Genomic DNA, 17,174 nt, shown 5'->3' on the forward strand with positions numbered 1-17,174 from the left:
CATTGAATTGCGAGAAGCAAGCCAATAAAGAACTAACAAACTTAAGTTGTTGGGCCCGGTCCAACTTAAGCCCGTTAGGGATTTTATACAAGACACTATAAATGCTTGATTTATAGGTCTTGCACAAAAAACAACACATCTCACAAACCCTAGCCGCTCGTCTCTCTCTCTCTTGGCCGATCTAATCCACGGCTACCACCGCCGCCGCTGCCATTTCGTCGCCGGAATCGGCCCCCTTTGGCCGATTGTTTTGGTAGTTCATTTCCTCTTTTCTTTTCTTCCGTATATTCTTACTTTTACGTGTCTAGTGCCACGTATTTAGTAGATCGAACTATACGAGGTGAAATCCGAGAGGAGGAAGATCGAAGATTCGAAGAACCGAGGAGCAGCCCCGAGCCGATGACGCACGCGGTCCCACGCACCGCCCGAAGACAGCGCGTGATCCTCACGTGCCGCCGTTGCCACTGCCACCGCCGCCGTAGCTTCGCCGTCGCCGCTCCTCGATTGCACGGATTGGTTTCCATGGCAGTCTTGCTTCGATTCGCGCGCCAACCTCACGCTTCAAGAGGTAATTCTCGAATCCGGTATTCGTTATGTTTTTTTAATTTAATTAGATTAAATTATCCATGTTCGTAGTATGTTTCGTGAATTAATATGTGTTCTGTGTTTATATGAAATTTATGATTTACTGCGAGCATGTTAAATGATTTACTGCGAGCATGCAAATTGATTTACTGTCGATTAAATTAACTCGCATGATTGTCGTTTTTAATTTTCGCTGGAAACGCAAATGTACGCTATTAATTGTTTAATAATTGTCGGGCATGTGATTTTGTGATTTAAATTCGTTTAATTCGCATAAAATGTTTTTTTTCCGTTGCGTACACGTGCCCGATTCCCAACACTCTCCACCTAAATCCCTCAACTCTCTCTGAAAATTCCAAGCTTCCGCCAACACCGCTACCACTGTCGTGCCGCAACCGCCGCTCGTCCGCTCGTTGTCGTCGTCGCTTCCTCCTTCGTCTCCACATAAATAATCTATTTCTCTCGTGTTCGTTGTCTCTGTCGATTTCTCTCTCTTTACAGCATTATCGTCTCCACATAGATGTGTACACCACCACCGCCGCCGCCTCCTTTGTTTCCACGTAAGGCAATTTCTCTCTTTTTCGTTATGTTTCTCGATTTCTCAGTTTTTTTTCCCTTCATATCTGTCCACCACCACCACCGTCGCCACCTCTCTCACTCTCTCTTTCATTCACCACCGCCGTTGTCTTTGACTCCCCCTCCTTCTCTTTCGTTAGTTTTCTATCTTTATTTATGTATTTTCCGATTTCTCTTTTTTTTTTTTCCGCCAGATCTGAAAATACAGTTTCAGTTTTGAACAGCAGCAGTAACATGACTATAGTCATATTTATGTATTTTTCGAATATGACTATTGTTGAATATAATTGTAGTCATATTTGAATATGTTCTATCTTCTCGTTTCAAGTTGACTTGTAATAACAAGATTCAAATTGTGATTTTTTGTGTGGATATTGATTGGACTGTTTTCGTAAACAATAGGGAATTTTCGTTGTTTTATATAATTTGGTAAACATGACTCTACCACACTATATAATCGGAATTTTTAAGTTGAAATGTAAAAAACTGCAATATAAAGAAAGAATATGATTACAGTTGATATAATCGCATATAGTCATATTCAACTATAGTCATATCGGCGTTGTAAACCTGTCGATAATTTTTTTTTCAATTTTTTGTTTAAAAAGAATTTAAAAAAATTATTCTTATTAAAAAAATATTAAAAAATAAAAAATAAAAAATAGCTAAATAAAGTCCAAACATAATAAAAAATAAAAAATGAAAAAATTCCGTTTTTTTTTTGTAGCAAATTTTTAGGAATTAAATTATTGTTGTGGAAAGTGAGAAAAAAAGAATAATTTGGACAAATTATACTAATTGACATAAGGGTAGAATTGGGAATAAAATTTCTAGGGGTATTATAAAGAAAGATTTAGCGTGCACAATAACATCTTTTCTTAACTATATAAGGGGTTTATTGCCACCACCGCTGCCACTGTCGCGCCGCAACCGCCGCTCGTCCGCTCGTTGCCATCGTCGCTTCCTCCTTCGTCTCCACATAAATAATCTTTTTTTTCTCGTGTTCGTTGTCTTTGTCGATTTCTCTCTCTTTATAGACTATCGTCTCCACATAGATGTGTACATCACCACCGCCGTCGCTGCTCGTTGCCGCCGCCTCCTTCATTTCCACGTAAGGCAATTTCTCTCTTTTTCGTTATGTTTCTCGATTTCTCAGTTTTTTTCCCTTCATATCTGTCCACCACCACCACCGTCGCCACCTCTCTCACTCTCTCTTTCGTTCACCACCACCGTTGTCGTCGACTCCCCCTCCTTCTCTTTCGTTATTTTTCTATCTTTATTTATGTATTTTTCGATTTCTCTTTTTTTCCCGCCAGATCTGAAAATACAGTTTCAGTTTTGAACAGCAGCAGTAACATGACTCTAGTCATATTTATGTATTTTTTTCGAATATGACTATTGTTGAATATGATTGTAGTCATATTTGAATATGTTCTATCTTCTCGTTTCAAGTTGACTTGTAATAACAAGATTCAAATTGTGATTTTTGGTGTGGATATTGATTGGATTGTTTTCGTAAACAATAGGGAATTTTCGTTGTTTTATATAATTTCGTAAACACGACTCTACCATACTATATAATCGGAACTTTTAAGTTTAAATGTAAAAAACTGCAATATAAAGAAAGAATATGACTACAGTTGATATAATCGCATATATAGTTATATCGGCGTTGTAAACCTGTCGATAATTTTTTTTTCAATTTTTTGTTTAAAAAGAATTTAAAAAAATATTAAAAAATAAAAAATAAAAAATGGCTAAATAAAGTCCAAAAATAATAAAAAATAAGAAATGGAAAAAATCATTTTTTTTTTATTTTGGTAGCAAATTTAGGAATTAGATTATTTTTATGGAAAAAGAGAAAAAAAAATAATTGGGACAAAATATGTTAATTGACATAAGTGTAGAATTGGGAATAAAATTTACAGGGGTATCACAAAAAAAGATTTAGGGCGGACATAACATCATTTCACTAACCCTCAATAGGAGAGTTGGTACCTAGTCTTTACCAATAGGTTCGAGTCCCCCCTCCCCTACTTTCCTCTTGTAATAGACTTGAATTTACTCTTTAAAAAAAATCATCTCTTAACTATACGAGGGTTTCATTGCTAATGATCCCATATATATTATAATTATAGATATATAAGTATTACGATATGTGTGTATATATATTATATATATATATATATATAATAACAAACAAAATATAAAAAGGGTGAATTCACAAAAATAACCGCATTTGAGTGGCGAACACGTGTGGAGATATCGAAAACGACGCTTGAATTGAAATGGCGGAAAAGGACAAGCCACACCAAAAACCCGCGAAAGAGCTGCCGGTGTCATTCGGAAGCTTCACCAGCAAGGAGACTTGGGATCTCTATTTCGCCACCAAAACCGCCGATGATTTCTCCGAGTGGTATGCCGATTGGCCGCAGCTCAGAACCTTGCTCGCGAGAAATCTCCTGTATCCGTTTTCAGTACTGGCGAGTCGCCCTAAAAAGCCGCCGCCGACGGCCGTGCCGCCGGATCAGCTCCGTATTTTGGTGCCTGCGTGTGGGGATTCGAGGCTGTCGGAGCATTTGTACGACGTCGGCTTTAGGAATATAATTAATTTGGATTACTCGAAGGAGGTTATCGCCGCCATGTTGAGGAGGAACGTGAAACAGCGGCCGGGGATGAGGTGGCGCGTTATGGACATCACTAATATGGAGGTAATTTTTTTTTTTTTTTTTTCATTTCGATGTTTGTTTTATGGCTCTCAATTTCAATATACTTCCATGGCGATTCGATTTTGGATTTCTATGCATTTCTAGCATAATCAACTACGCCGATAAATTATTTCTTAATTAGTAAACTGTAATGGTGTTGAATTGAATTTTAAGATAAATGAATGAGGAAGATAGGTTTATCTGTGGGGTGATTAAGAATACAGACTGGGTTTAAGAGGTGGAAATTCGATTTTATGGGTGCATGTATAATGGTAAAACAATGATGTTTTACTTTAATAATTGGGCATATATTTGGAAGTGGGTGTATGATTAGTTGGAAAAACAATATGACGAATAAGTTACAATTAGTGAAACCCCCTTTTCTCTGTGGTTCTTAATTGAGGAACAGTGTTCAGGGAATTTTTTGCATATGCATCGAAGAAACTGTGTTCGTTTTTTTAAAAGAAGATCAAACGATAGGTTGAAATGATATTTATATCTGTTCTGTTTTGGCTCTGTGGATCTGAGTGACCTTTATAATTATGGTATCATGAGTTGACCGACGGTTGTCTATCGGTAGCTATTGTAAGTTCAACAATACAATTTTGGTCACTATTACGGAACTCTATTTTGCGTAATTCTCTTCAATTTTCTGTTTTTTCCTTCTGACAATTTGTTTTTGATTCAGTTTCCAAACGAGAGCTTTGACGCCATCATTGATAAGGGAGGATTGGATGTTTTGATGGATCCTGGATTTGGTCAAAAATATCCTAATCTATATATAACTAAGGTGTATACTAATCTTACTTGTAAACAAATGCATTTTGGTTATTGTTATTTGTGAGGGATTCCAAAAGCTCGACTCACCAGGTATCTTGTTGTGTATTACCAGGTAAAACAACTGTTAAAAGTTGGAGGTAAATACATTTGTCTCACGCTGGGGGATTCTAAGATGTTAGGTAATGTTCCTATTATTAATTGGTCTTTTGGGGAAAAATGGCCTTTGGCTAGTGTGTCCTGTCTTCATTCCTTCCACCATCTCTTTACATTTTCCGTGCTCTTTTGTTGAAAGTAAATTACGAGCTGTATATTTATTCTGTTATACTATCTTCCATCATGATTTTTTCTCAGGTCTACTGTTTCAAAAGTTCCGTTTTGGGTGGAAAATGAATTTCCATGCTATTGATCCGGAACCATCATCCAAGAACCATGTTCAGCAAACCTTTATGGTGGTTGTTGAGAAAGATGGTTCAACTGTTGTTTATCAGATATCACCACTTCTGGACCTCCGTAAATATCATGTTGGTCAGGTAAACACATGCAATTTCGAAAGGATTCAAAATAATGTAACATTATATTATTTTGTCAAAAGTGAAAACAAATTATTGCACAATTTGATATATCTATAGAGCTACTTAAAACTGTAATGATACCATCTTACTCAATAAATACCCATTTCCAAGAAGGGTAATATACAAAACTGAGACAACTTAATTTTTTATAAGTATTTGTTAATCTGTAAATATGAAAAGATAAGTCATTATGAATAGCTCTACTCATCAGATATTTCTTAAGCTTAGGATTTCGGCATTATTTTCAACTAAATGTTGAAATTTGTTCTTTTGTGATGTACTTTTTGGACGTGTTGTAGGTTCATGAACTCGTTGGAATACTTAGAAGAGAAAAGGGGTGTCGTAGTATTTTAATGCGTTCCCTTGATATATTCTATCCACTTCAAGATGTATTGGCAGCAGGAAACTTGACAGAGCTTCAACCTGGTCGTAGGCTAAAGCTATTTTTAGGGGAATATGGAATATCCATCCTCCTGTTTAAAAGTATACTTCTTGACGCTCAACGAGATTCAGGACCTTTCTCCCATCAGTTTCTAGTACTCATTGTTCCAAAAGTTAGTTCCTCTGCCCCTTTCAAGTTCCAGCGATCTTTATTTTTCATTTTATTTATTGATTGAGATTAGGTTTTTGTTTAATCCCGTTTAATGTTAAGATAGTAATACTCAAATTGATTCAGAACTTGCACATCATGACTGTGTGATTTAAACCGATACTTTTAAGTGACTTTTCCTGTGTTTTATCTCTTGTTTTATTTTAGTTTTTCTACTTCTGAATGGGAATAGAGGATATGAATGGCTGATGTTATCACTGCCAATTAGTATTCTGATTCAACAAATATGGACAACATTGCATCCATTTGGTAATCGAAACGAACAGACATGGTAATGAACAAGCAAGATATTATTTGAGTGATAGGAACAGAGCTTCGGGCAAGCAGCTTAGCCAAAGCAGTAGCCTTGGAGTTCTTGAACTAAAGCATGACTTATCCTCACGTGTCTTGCCTTTATATATATATATATATATATTTCTGATATTTCAATTTGAAAGTTGGATTAGACAGAGGATCTTTGTTGTTTTCTTGTTTTTGTCAGTAATTTGAAGGTAATCCCTTTTGTAAAACATGACTCGACGCCATGTTGGTATGTTATGTTATATTGTTTATTTTCAACCATAGTGGTATGCCACTGAAATTTCAGATTTCAGGTTCGAACTCTTGAGTGGATATTGTCATCAGAGGAAGGACAATGGGTCTTTGTTAAACAATTTAAGGTTGCTCGATTAGCAATTGTATGTCTTTCCAGAAACCACAAATAAAGTGAATTTCTTCCTTTATCTTGTCTTTTTTATTACATTTTTTAACTGTAAAATTTATTCTGTTTAATTTAGATTCTGCTGGATACCCCACATTCTTGTTTTACGATCGAAGTTATCCAGGTAATGTCAACATTATTTTCCATGACTTGAAGGATCTGGCTTGCTAGCTGTAAATGTGAGGGTTTATATTGATTTTTGCTCATTTTAGCATGATCTCACTCCTTTGGTAAAACACTTGGCTCCAGGAGATGAAGTTCCTATTCAGTAAGTATCCACTGACAACTGTTTATCAATCATTACATGTCCAAATATCAGAATTCCGTTCTAATTGTGCTTTTAGTTCTTGAATGCATATTGGCATGCTAGTTTATCTGTGAAAAGTGACTCCAGCATATTTGTTGTGGTAAATGTCGTTCAGTTGCTTGTTACTTTCCAATTTAAGCATTTTGTCGTTGAAGCACCTGCTACTTTATGTAGCTTGAACATCACACTTCTGTTGTTGATCATTAGCAATGGGTTACATTGGTGATTCTTAATATCATCTGCAAATTTATGGATTTGATATTGCAAGTAAGATGCTAGAGAAAATTAGAGAAAATTACGGGTATTCTGTTCTGAGAAGAATATTCTAGAACTGAACGATGGATGCAATTTTCGCCGCTTTTTTTTTTTTTATATAATCTGCATGTTGTTCTTGGGCCTATGTTCTGCTCATGACGTTATACCTATTCATTCTTTTCATAGTCTGCAAGCAACGTATGCCAATTTATATTTTTTTTCCATCGAAAATGAAGTTCTCTGTTTCTGAACCAGAAATAACAAATATATAAGTTCATATAAGAAATAACCAGATCTTTGTGTTATGCTTAATTTGCTACACTAATAAGATTGAATAACTAACTAACAAGCATTCAAGTATATGTCGTGTTGTGTGTGCATTACGCCTTTCCAATGCCTCATAGAACAAACATTTGCCGAATGAAATCATCACATATGCCTTTTACAGGTTTGTGGTTGCAAGTGAAGGAATTAAGCAGCGAGAAGTTCTATGCGAGGTCTAAAACCGAGTACCTCTTGTTATCTAATGATTTAATTGGTTTTCCTTTTTCGATGGTAGAACTAGTTATAGAATCTAAGTATGTAAGTGCTATGACTATAAGAAACTAGGGGCCAAAGGATAGCAGGGTATGGCTTCAGAACTCTACTGATCCCTTATGGTTTAAGGAGAGTCAATTTATTTTATGACATCGTCCACTTTTTATTTGTGTGGTGGAGGGATGTCTGAACATCTTAACTGGAACTTAGAAATCAAACCATCTCACTAATTGATAATTGCAAGATGTAAACCAGTTTTAATTCAAGAAGAAGCAAAAGTAAGTGCCGTCACATCCAAATAGAGTTACTTGTCATTATAAACAGAAACTTCAAACATAAGAATTAGTATATAATATTTTATTACGAGTTCATTTCAACCGCTTTTAGCACAATGTGCTCATTCTCTCTACCTTTTTCGATCCTCTTTCTTGAATGGTTTATCCAGGTTGTATCTGCCTTGAATGGTCCGGTCCTGGTAGATGATTTGATCTTTGAAAAGCTTGATGATGCTCTTATTCGTTACTTCCCATGTAAACTTTTGAAAATCCGCCGCTTCGTTGTTCGGAGTATGGTGCGATCTGAAGCTATTTTATCGGTAGACGCACCAAATGAAAGTGCAAGTGAAGTAGAGGGAGATAATGTGCAAGCGGCTTCCAAAACCAAGAAGAAAGGAAAGCAGAAGAAAGGAAAGCATATATCTCGATCAACTGGTATCTTTTGAAAACTTTAATTTGACATCAGATAACTTGAATGAGGTTTTAATATTTCTATTACGGTCTTACCCTTAACACTTGCTGGTATCTATTGTTGAGAAATAGAAGTAATAATATATCTTCACCTGTATTGACTACTATACTGTTGTCTTTTCCGTTATCTATGGGCAGCATCAAGTGGTGAAATGCAACTTTGTCACAACTATTTGGATAGCTTTCATCATAACGGGATTATTTCTGGATTAATGTTGATTTATTTACACTTGAAAGGATCTACCTCATCTGCTGGATTGGTGAGCCATTTAATTCCACATATAGTTGTTATCTTGTGTTATTTAGATTGAATGTTTCTCAACATAGGACGTAAATATATGTGGAATAATATTCTATTTACATTGATGTTAGTATGACAAAAATGAATGTCTGAATCAGGTCAAGACGGTGGTTATTGGTCTGAAAGCAGGATTACTTCCCATGTTTATGAAGAACTGCCTACCTTGTCTACATATTGAGGTGCCATGAAATTCTTGATTGCTGTACACCGTTTCATCCTGCTTTACTTGTTCTCATGGATGGTCTTAATCGACAGGTTGTCGAAGTAGATCCTGTGATTGTGGATATTGCTAGAAAATATTTTGGTTTAGTAGAAGATGAACGCTTGAAGGTAACGTTCTAACTTTGTCATCTTCATCAACTAAAGTATAAACCGGAGTTTGCAAAAAAAAACGGCATAAAGGCTCGCAACAACTTCTAGTTCTAACATATATCGGCAACTCAAGAAATATCGAGTAACTTGAGAAGATTAATGCAGATCTCATTTTTCACTGAAAAATGTGAAGGAAGCATTTCTTATGTCTTTTTCATTCTCTTTCAAGGTACATATCACTGATGCGTTTGCTTATCTCGACAAGAGAGCCGCTGAGGAAGGTAAATCAGTAACAACTGGTTGTAGTAAAACAAGACGATTTGCTCTAGAGGATGTAATGTAACTGAATAATTGCACTGTAGTTCTCGCAGAAGAAGACCACTCTTTGAAACTGGACATACTTGTAGTCGATGTGGACTCACCACTGCCAACGTAACATAGTTTCTCCAAAAAATCATTTTTATCATCTTTTTTTGTTTTTTCTATTTGTCTGTTTAAAAAACATAATTTTCATTTTTTTAAGCGCTACGTTTATTTTGCAGTACTTCTTTAGCTTCCCCTGCAATATGTTTTATCGAGGGGCCGTTTCTTACTAGAGCAAAACACTCGCTATCCGAGGATGGTTTATTAATCATTCATTTGGTCACAAGCTTCTCTGGTGTGAGGCTTCCGGTGTATTCATCTCTGAAGAAGGTAACAACATCACAATATAATTCCTAAATAGTTTCATTATCTAAACCGTTTGGTCTGAATAATTTGTAGGTATTCAGCACCATTTTGATACTCCATCCCGATGAAGATGCCAATGATGAAGTAATATTTGCCCTGAAGAAGGACTCACCTGTTACTGAAGAACAACTTTCCGCAGCTTGGAGTAAACTTGCAGCATCTTTAGAGCTGCAAGAAAAACAGGGGTGGGAGCAAAGAGTCGTAGATTCCTCAAAATTAATCAAGCTACTATGATGTGGCTAATTCATTTTAGGATATTCGAAAAACATACAGGTGAAATAGTATTAATTAGCTCATGGGGTTTTACCTTAGTTTCAAGTGTAGCTTGAAATGGTTTATTCTTTGCACATATGCCTAACCGTTGTTACAGTGAATAACAGCCCCACAAATGGAATAATAGTATACGCATGTTGGTTCGTTTATTGTGACTTTGAAGTGAAACAACACAACATATTTGCCAAATAACATTAGCGATTAGTCTCTTACTATCTAGTTTTATGATGATAATCGCTGGCGATTTGGTGATAGTTTATGATATTAATGCAATTGTATCAGCTGGTTTTGTACTCCGGAATGAAATCCGGACATTTTTTCGTAGTAGTGCATTTCCGTAGAGCCTATGTGAAATGTGTCGATTTATGTAATTAGCTTGTATTATTCTGCACTTTTACTCTTTTGACATTGTTATATTAAGTATGCTGCTGCCAACCGCAAGCTTGTCCATTCATCTCTTCATCGGATCCCCCAGCTTTCCTACTCTTTTTTTTCTTTTTCTTTTTTCTTTGGGTGAGGCTAGGGGTGGTAAACGAGCCGAGCCGACCAAATACACCCATCCCCATGTCGTTAGTTAAAAATACCCTCCATAATATAATTTTGGGTAAATTACACCCACACCCCTGAGGTATGCTTAAATAACTTTAAGGTCCCTGTGGTATCCATAATTACACTCACCCCTTGAAACGTAGTCATAAACTCTAATGGGACAATGCATTGGATATGTTATTACGATAGAGTTCTAACGGACTATTGGTTTCTGGAAGTGGTGGAGACAATAAAGAGTAATAGGTGATTTAAGAAATGTTGGGGGAGCCATGTCACCCATAACTCCCCATAACTCTATGTTATCTCCACCACTAGCTAAATGTAATAGTTCATTAGAATCCTATCGGAATAATGTATCCAATGCATTATCCCGTTAGAGTTTTTAACTGCGTTTCAGGGGGTGAGTGTAATTACCGATACAACAGGGACCTTAAAATTATTTAAGCATACCTCAGGGGTGTGGGTGTAATTTATCCTATAATTTTTGTCAATTCCATCAATTATGCTCTAACTTCCTTAATATTACACATTGACCCCGGATTTAAACAAATATATCACATTAACCCCCCATTTTAATAATTTTTTGAATTTTTTTTTTTCTGAAAATAATTTTTTTTCTGAAATTTGTTTTTTCCGGCCAGATTCCGGTGTTGATTTTTTTTTTTTTATGTTTTTGAAAACTTTTTTTATTTTTTTTTTCGAACTTTTGTTTTTCTCATAAAAAAATATTTTAATTTATATTACTGTCTTGGCTGCTAAATTACTGTCTCAGACAGTAATATTACTTTTTGGGACAATAATATTATGAATATTATTTTCTCGAACAGTAATATTATTAATATTACTAATATTTCCCAAACAGGAATATTATTGCATGAGACAGTAATATTACGGTCGGAGACAGTAATATTACAATCGAACACAGCAAAAATGCAGGCCAAGACGATAAAATTAATTAATACAGTAATCATACAGTTAAATTACTGTTGGAGACATTAATTTAGTAGCCAAAACTGTAATATTAATTAGAATAATTTTTTTTAAGAAAAAAAGTTTCAAAAAAAAATAGTCAATTAACATTTAACTTACTGTCTCCGACAGTTAAATAACTCCTGGAGATAGTAATTAAGCATCCAAGACAGTAATATTAATTAAAATATTACTAAAAAAAAAAAGTCAACGGCGGAGACCGGCGGTCTCCGGTGGTGGCGGGTCAAAATTGGGGTCAAAATTGAAATTATGGTTAAAATTGGTTAATTGATGAAATTGGGCTAAAGTGGAGTGTAAATCATGAAATTGGAGTTGAATTGGGTTTCAATGAATTCAGGGTAATTTTAGTATATATAAAAGAGGGTTAATGGCAAAGAGGCCCATGACAAGGGCACTTAATTAAAAAAGGGACATCTAATTTTTTTGTTTTTCAAATATTTTCAGCTCATTCAAACTTATTTGCAAATAAAGAAAACCCTTTTACATATACCAAAATTACTCTCAATTCCTTGAAACCTAATTCAACATCAATTTCATAATTTACACCCCAATGTAGCATAATTTCACCAGTTAACCAATTTTGACCATAATTTCAATTTTTAACCCGCCACCACCGGAGGCCGTCAGTCAGTCGTTGTTAACCGCTCGCCGGTCTCCGGCGTTGACTTTTTTTTTATGAAACTTTTTTTCCGGTAGGTCAACCTCTGTTGACAGTCGGGTCTCCGGTGTTACATTTTTTTTCCTTAAAAAAAATATTTTAATTAATATTGTTGTCTTGGCTGCTAAATTATTGTCTCCACCAGTTATTTAACCGTCGGATACAGTAATTTACCTGTTAATTAACTTTCTTTTTTCTTAAAAAAATTATTTTAATTAATATTACTGTCTTGGCTGCTAAATTACTGTCTGCAACAGTAATTTAACTGTCGGAGACAGTAATTTAACTGTTTTTATTACTATTACTGTCTTGGTTGCTAAACTACTGTATCCGACAATATTTTTGTCTATAACGGTAATATTATTGTCTGAGACAGTAATTTTAATGTATTAATTAATTTTATCGTCTTGGCCTGCAATTTTGATGTCTTCGACCGTAATATTACTGTCTCATACAATAATATTACTGTTTGGAACAGTAATATTAGTAATATTACTGTTCAGGAAAATAATATTCATAATATTACTGTCCCAAACAGTAAAATTTATGTCTGAGACAGTAATTTAGCAACCAAGACAGTAATATTAGTTAAAATATTTTTTTCTAACGAACAAAAAATAAGTCAACGCTGGAGACCGGCGGTTGACCGGCCAGAAAAAAAAATTAGAAAAAATTTTTTAAAAAAAAAAATTCAACACCGGAGAACCGCCCGGTTAATGCCGGAATCTGGTTGGGAAAAATAAATTTCCGAAAACAATTATTTATGAAAAAAAATTCAAAAAATTATTAAAATGGGGGTTAATGTTATATATTTGTTTAAATTCGGGGTCAATGTGTAATATTGAGGAAGTTAGTGTATTATAGATGGAATTGATAAAAAAAATATTATGGAGGGTCTTTTAGACTAAAGACATGGGGATGTGTTTATTTGAAAGATTTTTTTTATGAACCAATGCGCATTTAAGTCCATTGTCATGTCCATCTTTGGCATTTCCCCAATAAAATAAGGGGTTTGTACCAATAAATCCCCAAGTGCAAAACATAAAACGCGAGTCAGTCCCCAGTCACGTTTCACAAGTGGGTCAGTCCCTATAGCAAACATAAACATGCATGTCTAGCCCTACATTATTTCACTTTATACACTCTCTCTCCTCTCTCCTCTTTCTTCCCTTTCTTCTCTTCTCTTTATCTCTCCTCTTTTTTCCCCATATTCTCTGTTACTACTTTCTCTCCCCGGCCGCGAAAAAAATATTGAAATTTCCCACAACGGCAGCAATGGTGAATCAAACCTCCTCCTCACTGGTATTCCTGGAAGTTGTAGGTACCAAGATAATTTGCACATCATTTTTCTAATATGTGAATGGTCCATATTTTTTGTATTGTTCTTGCAATCAACCAGTCCCGCAGCAACTACGACATTGCTAACTTGCTTTGTCTATGTTCTTTTTTCATCAGTGATTACAAGGTGGAGGAGAGAACATGTGGTTGTCCATCTCCCCACAAGGATTGAAGTGAACCAAATGTGGCTGTTTGTACTTTCTTTTTATGTTGTTTGAACTTTGTTGATCTTTACTTCGTACTATTTATCCAGTTGCACTTATGTTTTATCTATTTGTATTATGTACTATGTATCATGTATTGTACTAGTTTACGGTTGATTCATAAGGTGCATTGTTTTAATTACAATAATATTGTTGTTACATTCATATGGTATGACTTACAACATAATATAGTGAATAGAAGAAATAATAAATGAATCGATTTGAATTTTATGACGTAGTTAGGTTCATTTGACTTCTTCGAGTAGCACCTCTCAAAAGAGTGGCTTAAAATATAAAAAGGATAATTGCAAGCGTCGTGATTGTAGGAAAAAAAAACAATAATCATGGTTTCGCGGACAAGTTTGAATCCCGAGAGGCTATTTTACTGTTGCCTAGACCATGGCTATTCTCATTGGTGTGAGCCATATGAAATTGGGCAAAATTTCTCCCACAACTACTCTCGATATGAAGAAAGTGAAGCTACGAGCGGATCGACGAACCAAGTTCATCAAGAAAGTAAAGTGAAGAATTCCAAAGATGAAGCTAGAGTAATTCAAAGTTTGATAGTGTTAAACCTAGTAATATTTGCAATTTACATGATTTGTTAAACCTATGTAATGTTTCTTAATTAATCACCATAATAGTACGAGTCATAAGTTAGTGTCGTGTATTGTAGCGCGTTAAATCATATCGTAATGTTGATGTGTAAGTACGTTGGGTACATCTAAATAAAATAAATCTTTTGATGAAACAATTATTGTTGTTCTTAAGAAACATACTCATACAATATTGTTATCGTTTTGGGGCCATCAATTCGATCAATTCAAGTCATCAACAGTAGGTTATTTGTTTTTTTACGGCGCAGTATATCACGTGCACAATACGTACAATATCTAGGTATTATGGTTCCGATATAGTTCTTATGTACGTTACTAATGGTACCCTTGATATAATATCCTTTGGGCTCAATACGACCATGGAAAACTATCTCATCACTCATTTATTCATTTTATGACTCATTTACAAAAATTTAGACAACTTGAGAGTTGATAGATTTGAATATGATCACTTATGATGAAAACCATCACTTCTACATACAAGCCTCGTACATTAGTAGTACATCTTGTAAGGAATTCGACACATTCTTTCCATTTTGGACCCCAAAGGCAAAACTAACGTGCGAAAACTTTACAACATTCATTTAAAACGTATTATATGTCCTTCCCATACTTATGGATCACAAATGTGTAAAACATTTCGAGCAATTCAAGTCATCAACATTATAGTATTGGTTGTTGTGGAGACCAGTATATTAGGTGCAAATCTACGTATGGACGGAATCGTCGTGTGGTATTCTTGTTCCGACGATACAGTTCTTATGTACGTTATTAATGGTACCCTTGATATAATATCCTTTGTGGTCAATACGACCATGGAAAACCATCTCATTACCCATTTATTCATTTTATGACTCATTTACATGAATTTAGTTAACTTGGGGTTGATAGGTGTTAAATATGGTCACTTGTGATGAAAACCATCACTTCTACATACAAGCCTTGTACATTAGTAGTGCATCTTGTAAGGAATTTGACACATTTGTTCCATTTTGGACTCCAAAGGCAAAATTAACGTGCAAAAACCTTACAACATTCATTTAAAACGTATTACATGTCCTTCCCATACTCATGGATCACAAATGTATAAAACAATTCGAGCAATTCATGTCATCAACATTTATGGTATTCGTCATTGTTGGTATAGACCTGTAGGTTGTACACGTCGACAGAAAACTATCATAGTATGACGCTAACCTATACATAGTGCTTATATATTGTACAATTGTACAATTGTTTTAATATCCTTTGGGGTCCAATATGACCATAGAAAACCATCTCATCACTCATTTACGTGAACTGAGGCAACTTGAGAGTTGAGATGAAAAACCAATGTGCAAAAAACTTAAAACATTCAAAATAGGTGTCACAACACCAAAAAAAGGGTACAAGTTTAATAGCATCATCGCACGAGAAACCTAAACTGATAGTACATGTTCATGCAAAAGACAATCAAAAGCAAATTTTTCATGACACCGAAACCGAAAAACACCAAAAAAAACAAAAAAAAAAAAACAGATTGTACGTTCATGAAAAAAATAGACAAAAATCAATTTCAAAATATGCTCAAAGCAGCAGCATCTATTGTCTCCCTATCCACTCCCTGGTTCTTTAAAAAGACAAGTGCTAGTTTTGGACGGAGTTAACTGCATATTCCTCCAGTTTTTCAGCAATTTGATAACACTTCACCTGGGTCAATTTACCCCCAAACACATGTCGAATGAAAGGAGTTTCTATTTCCAGGCTTTTATCGATGTGTACCCCCTTAAAATGCAATCCCATCATAATGCAAAACTCCATAGGGTCAAATACAACGGGGATAGTTTTACCTCTGAACCAGAATCTACGTTCCTCCACGTTGTACATAATAGAACTTGCACCTTTAAGAAACTATGGTACATCTTAGGCATGTTTAGGAAGTGTCTGAAAGGATTTTCCTCCAAGGCAGTAAAATGTCTGGCCGTCATCATTGACTTAATTAAGTTCATTTCTTCTTTGAACGCGCTAGGAGAGCACCTACAAGCTTGTCGTGCGTCATCCTCTACAAATGTATTACGATTATAAAGAAAAAAAATAATCAACAAAAATACAACTGTAAAATAATAATGGTACTATGTAATTATATTAATTGTACTTGTGCTCCCCTGTCACAACATCATACAACCACATGAACTATACTATTATACAATACAATATATATATTATTTACTTAGAAAATGGTTCGAAAACTGAATGGCGACGGATAGTTGAAAAGGCGTGGAGCGTGTCTCCCAAACGGTGGGTGTTTCGAACTTTGCACACAGAGTTAGGGAGTTAACTGCATGTTTATGTTTTCTTTAGAGACTGACACGCTTGTGAAACATAACTGGGGATTGACTCCCATTTTATGTTTGCACGTGGGGATTTGTCGGTACAAACCACAATAAATAAAATTAGCAAAATGTTATTTTATATCAAATTGTGACGTTAAATATTTTATCGAAGAACGATAAGTATAAAAAATATACACTATTCTTTGTGCGTAAATATTAATGTTTAAATGCTCAATGACGGCTATAATAAATGGGTCCTATTTCTTGAAGTTGTATGAGTGGAGATCATATTTACTAGATGAATATAGATTTATGTCCTACCACCCAAAAAAAACTAAAAAAAAAAACTAATTATAATATAAATAAGTACCACTAGTGTCTATTTAAGTTAAGTTGGGAAACAAATCTCATTAATCAGGTTGATTGAGGAGAGTACGTGTGAGTAGGGTTGTTCATGGGTCGGGTCAGTTGAATATCGGCCGATTATCGGCCAGACCCGACCAACCGACCATTGCA

The 17,174-nt window shown here is 35.1% G+C and overlaps 1 protein-coding gene across 4 annotated transcripts; it reads left to right on the forward strand.

Moving 5' to 3' along the window:
- The first annotated feature begins 3,356 nt into the window (after window positions 1-3,356).
- Window positions 3,357-10,338, forward strand: LOC105949243 (uncharacterized). Of its 4 annotated transcripts, none has more exons than XM_012972530.2 (17): window positions 3,357-3,872; window positions 4,558-4,659; window positions 4,762-4,828; window positions 5,001-5,179; window positions 5,521-5,775; window positions 6,425-6,508; window positions 6,608-6,655; window positions 6,744-6,799; window positions 7,542-7,590; window positions 8,076-8,340; window positions 8,515-8,636; window positions 8,776-8,856; window positions 8,933-9,007; window positions 9,219-9,270; window positions 9,352-9,421; window positions 9,532-9,682; window positions 9,752-10,338. In XM_012972530.2, the coding sequence occupies exons 1-17, from the start codon at window positions 3,450-3,452 to the stop codon at window positions 9,950-9,952; spliced, it is 2,280 nt and encodes a 759-aa protein (XP_012827984.2). In that variant the 5' UTR covers window positions 3,357-3,449; the 3' UTR covers window positions 9,953-10,338. The 4 variants fall into 4 exon arrangements, with proteins under 4 accessions (XP_012827984.2, XP_088678769.1, XP_088678770.1 ...); XM_088822643.1 differs by having other exon boundaries at window positions 3,368-3,872; window positions 9,361-9,421; window positions 9,752-10,195; XM_088822644.1 differs by having other exon boundaries at window positions 3,368-3,872; window positions 6,425-6,490; window positions 9,752-10,195.
- Window positions 10,339-17,174: the final 6,836 nt, after the last annotated feature.

Source organism: Erythranthe guttata, chromosome 9, assembly GCF_056151865.1.
Source record: "Erythranthe guttata isolate IM_541 chromosome 9, IM_541, whole genome shotgun sequence".
Taxonomy (NCBI): domain Eukaryota; kingdom Viridiplantae; phylum Streptophyta; class Magnoliopsida; order Lamiales; family Phrymaceae; genus Erythranthe; species Erythranthe guttata.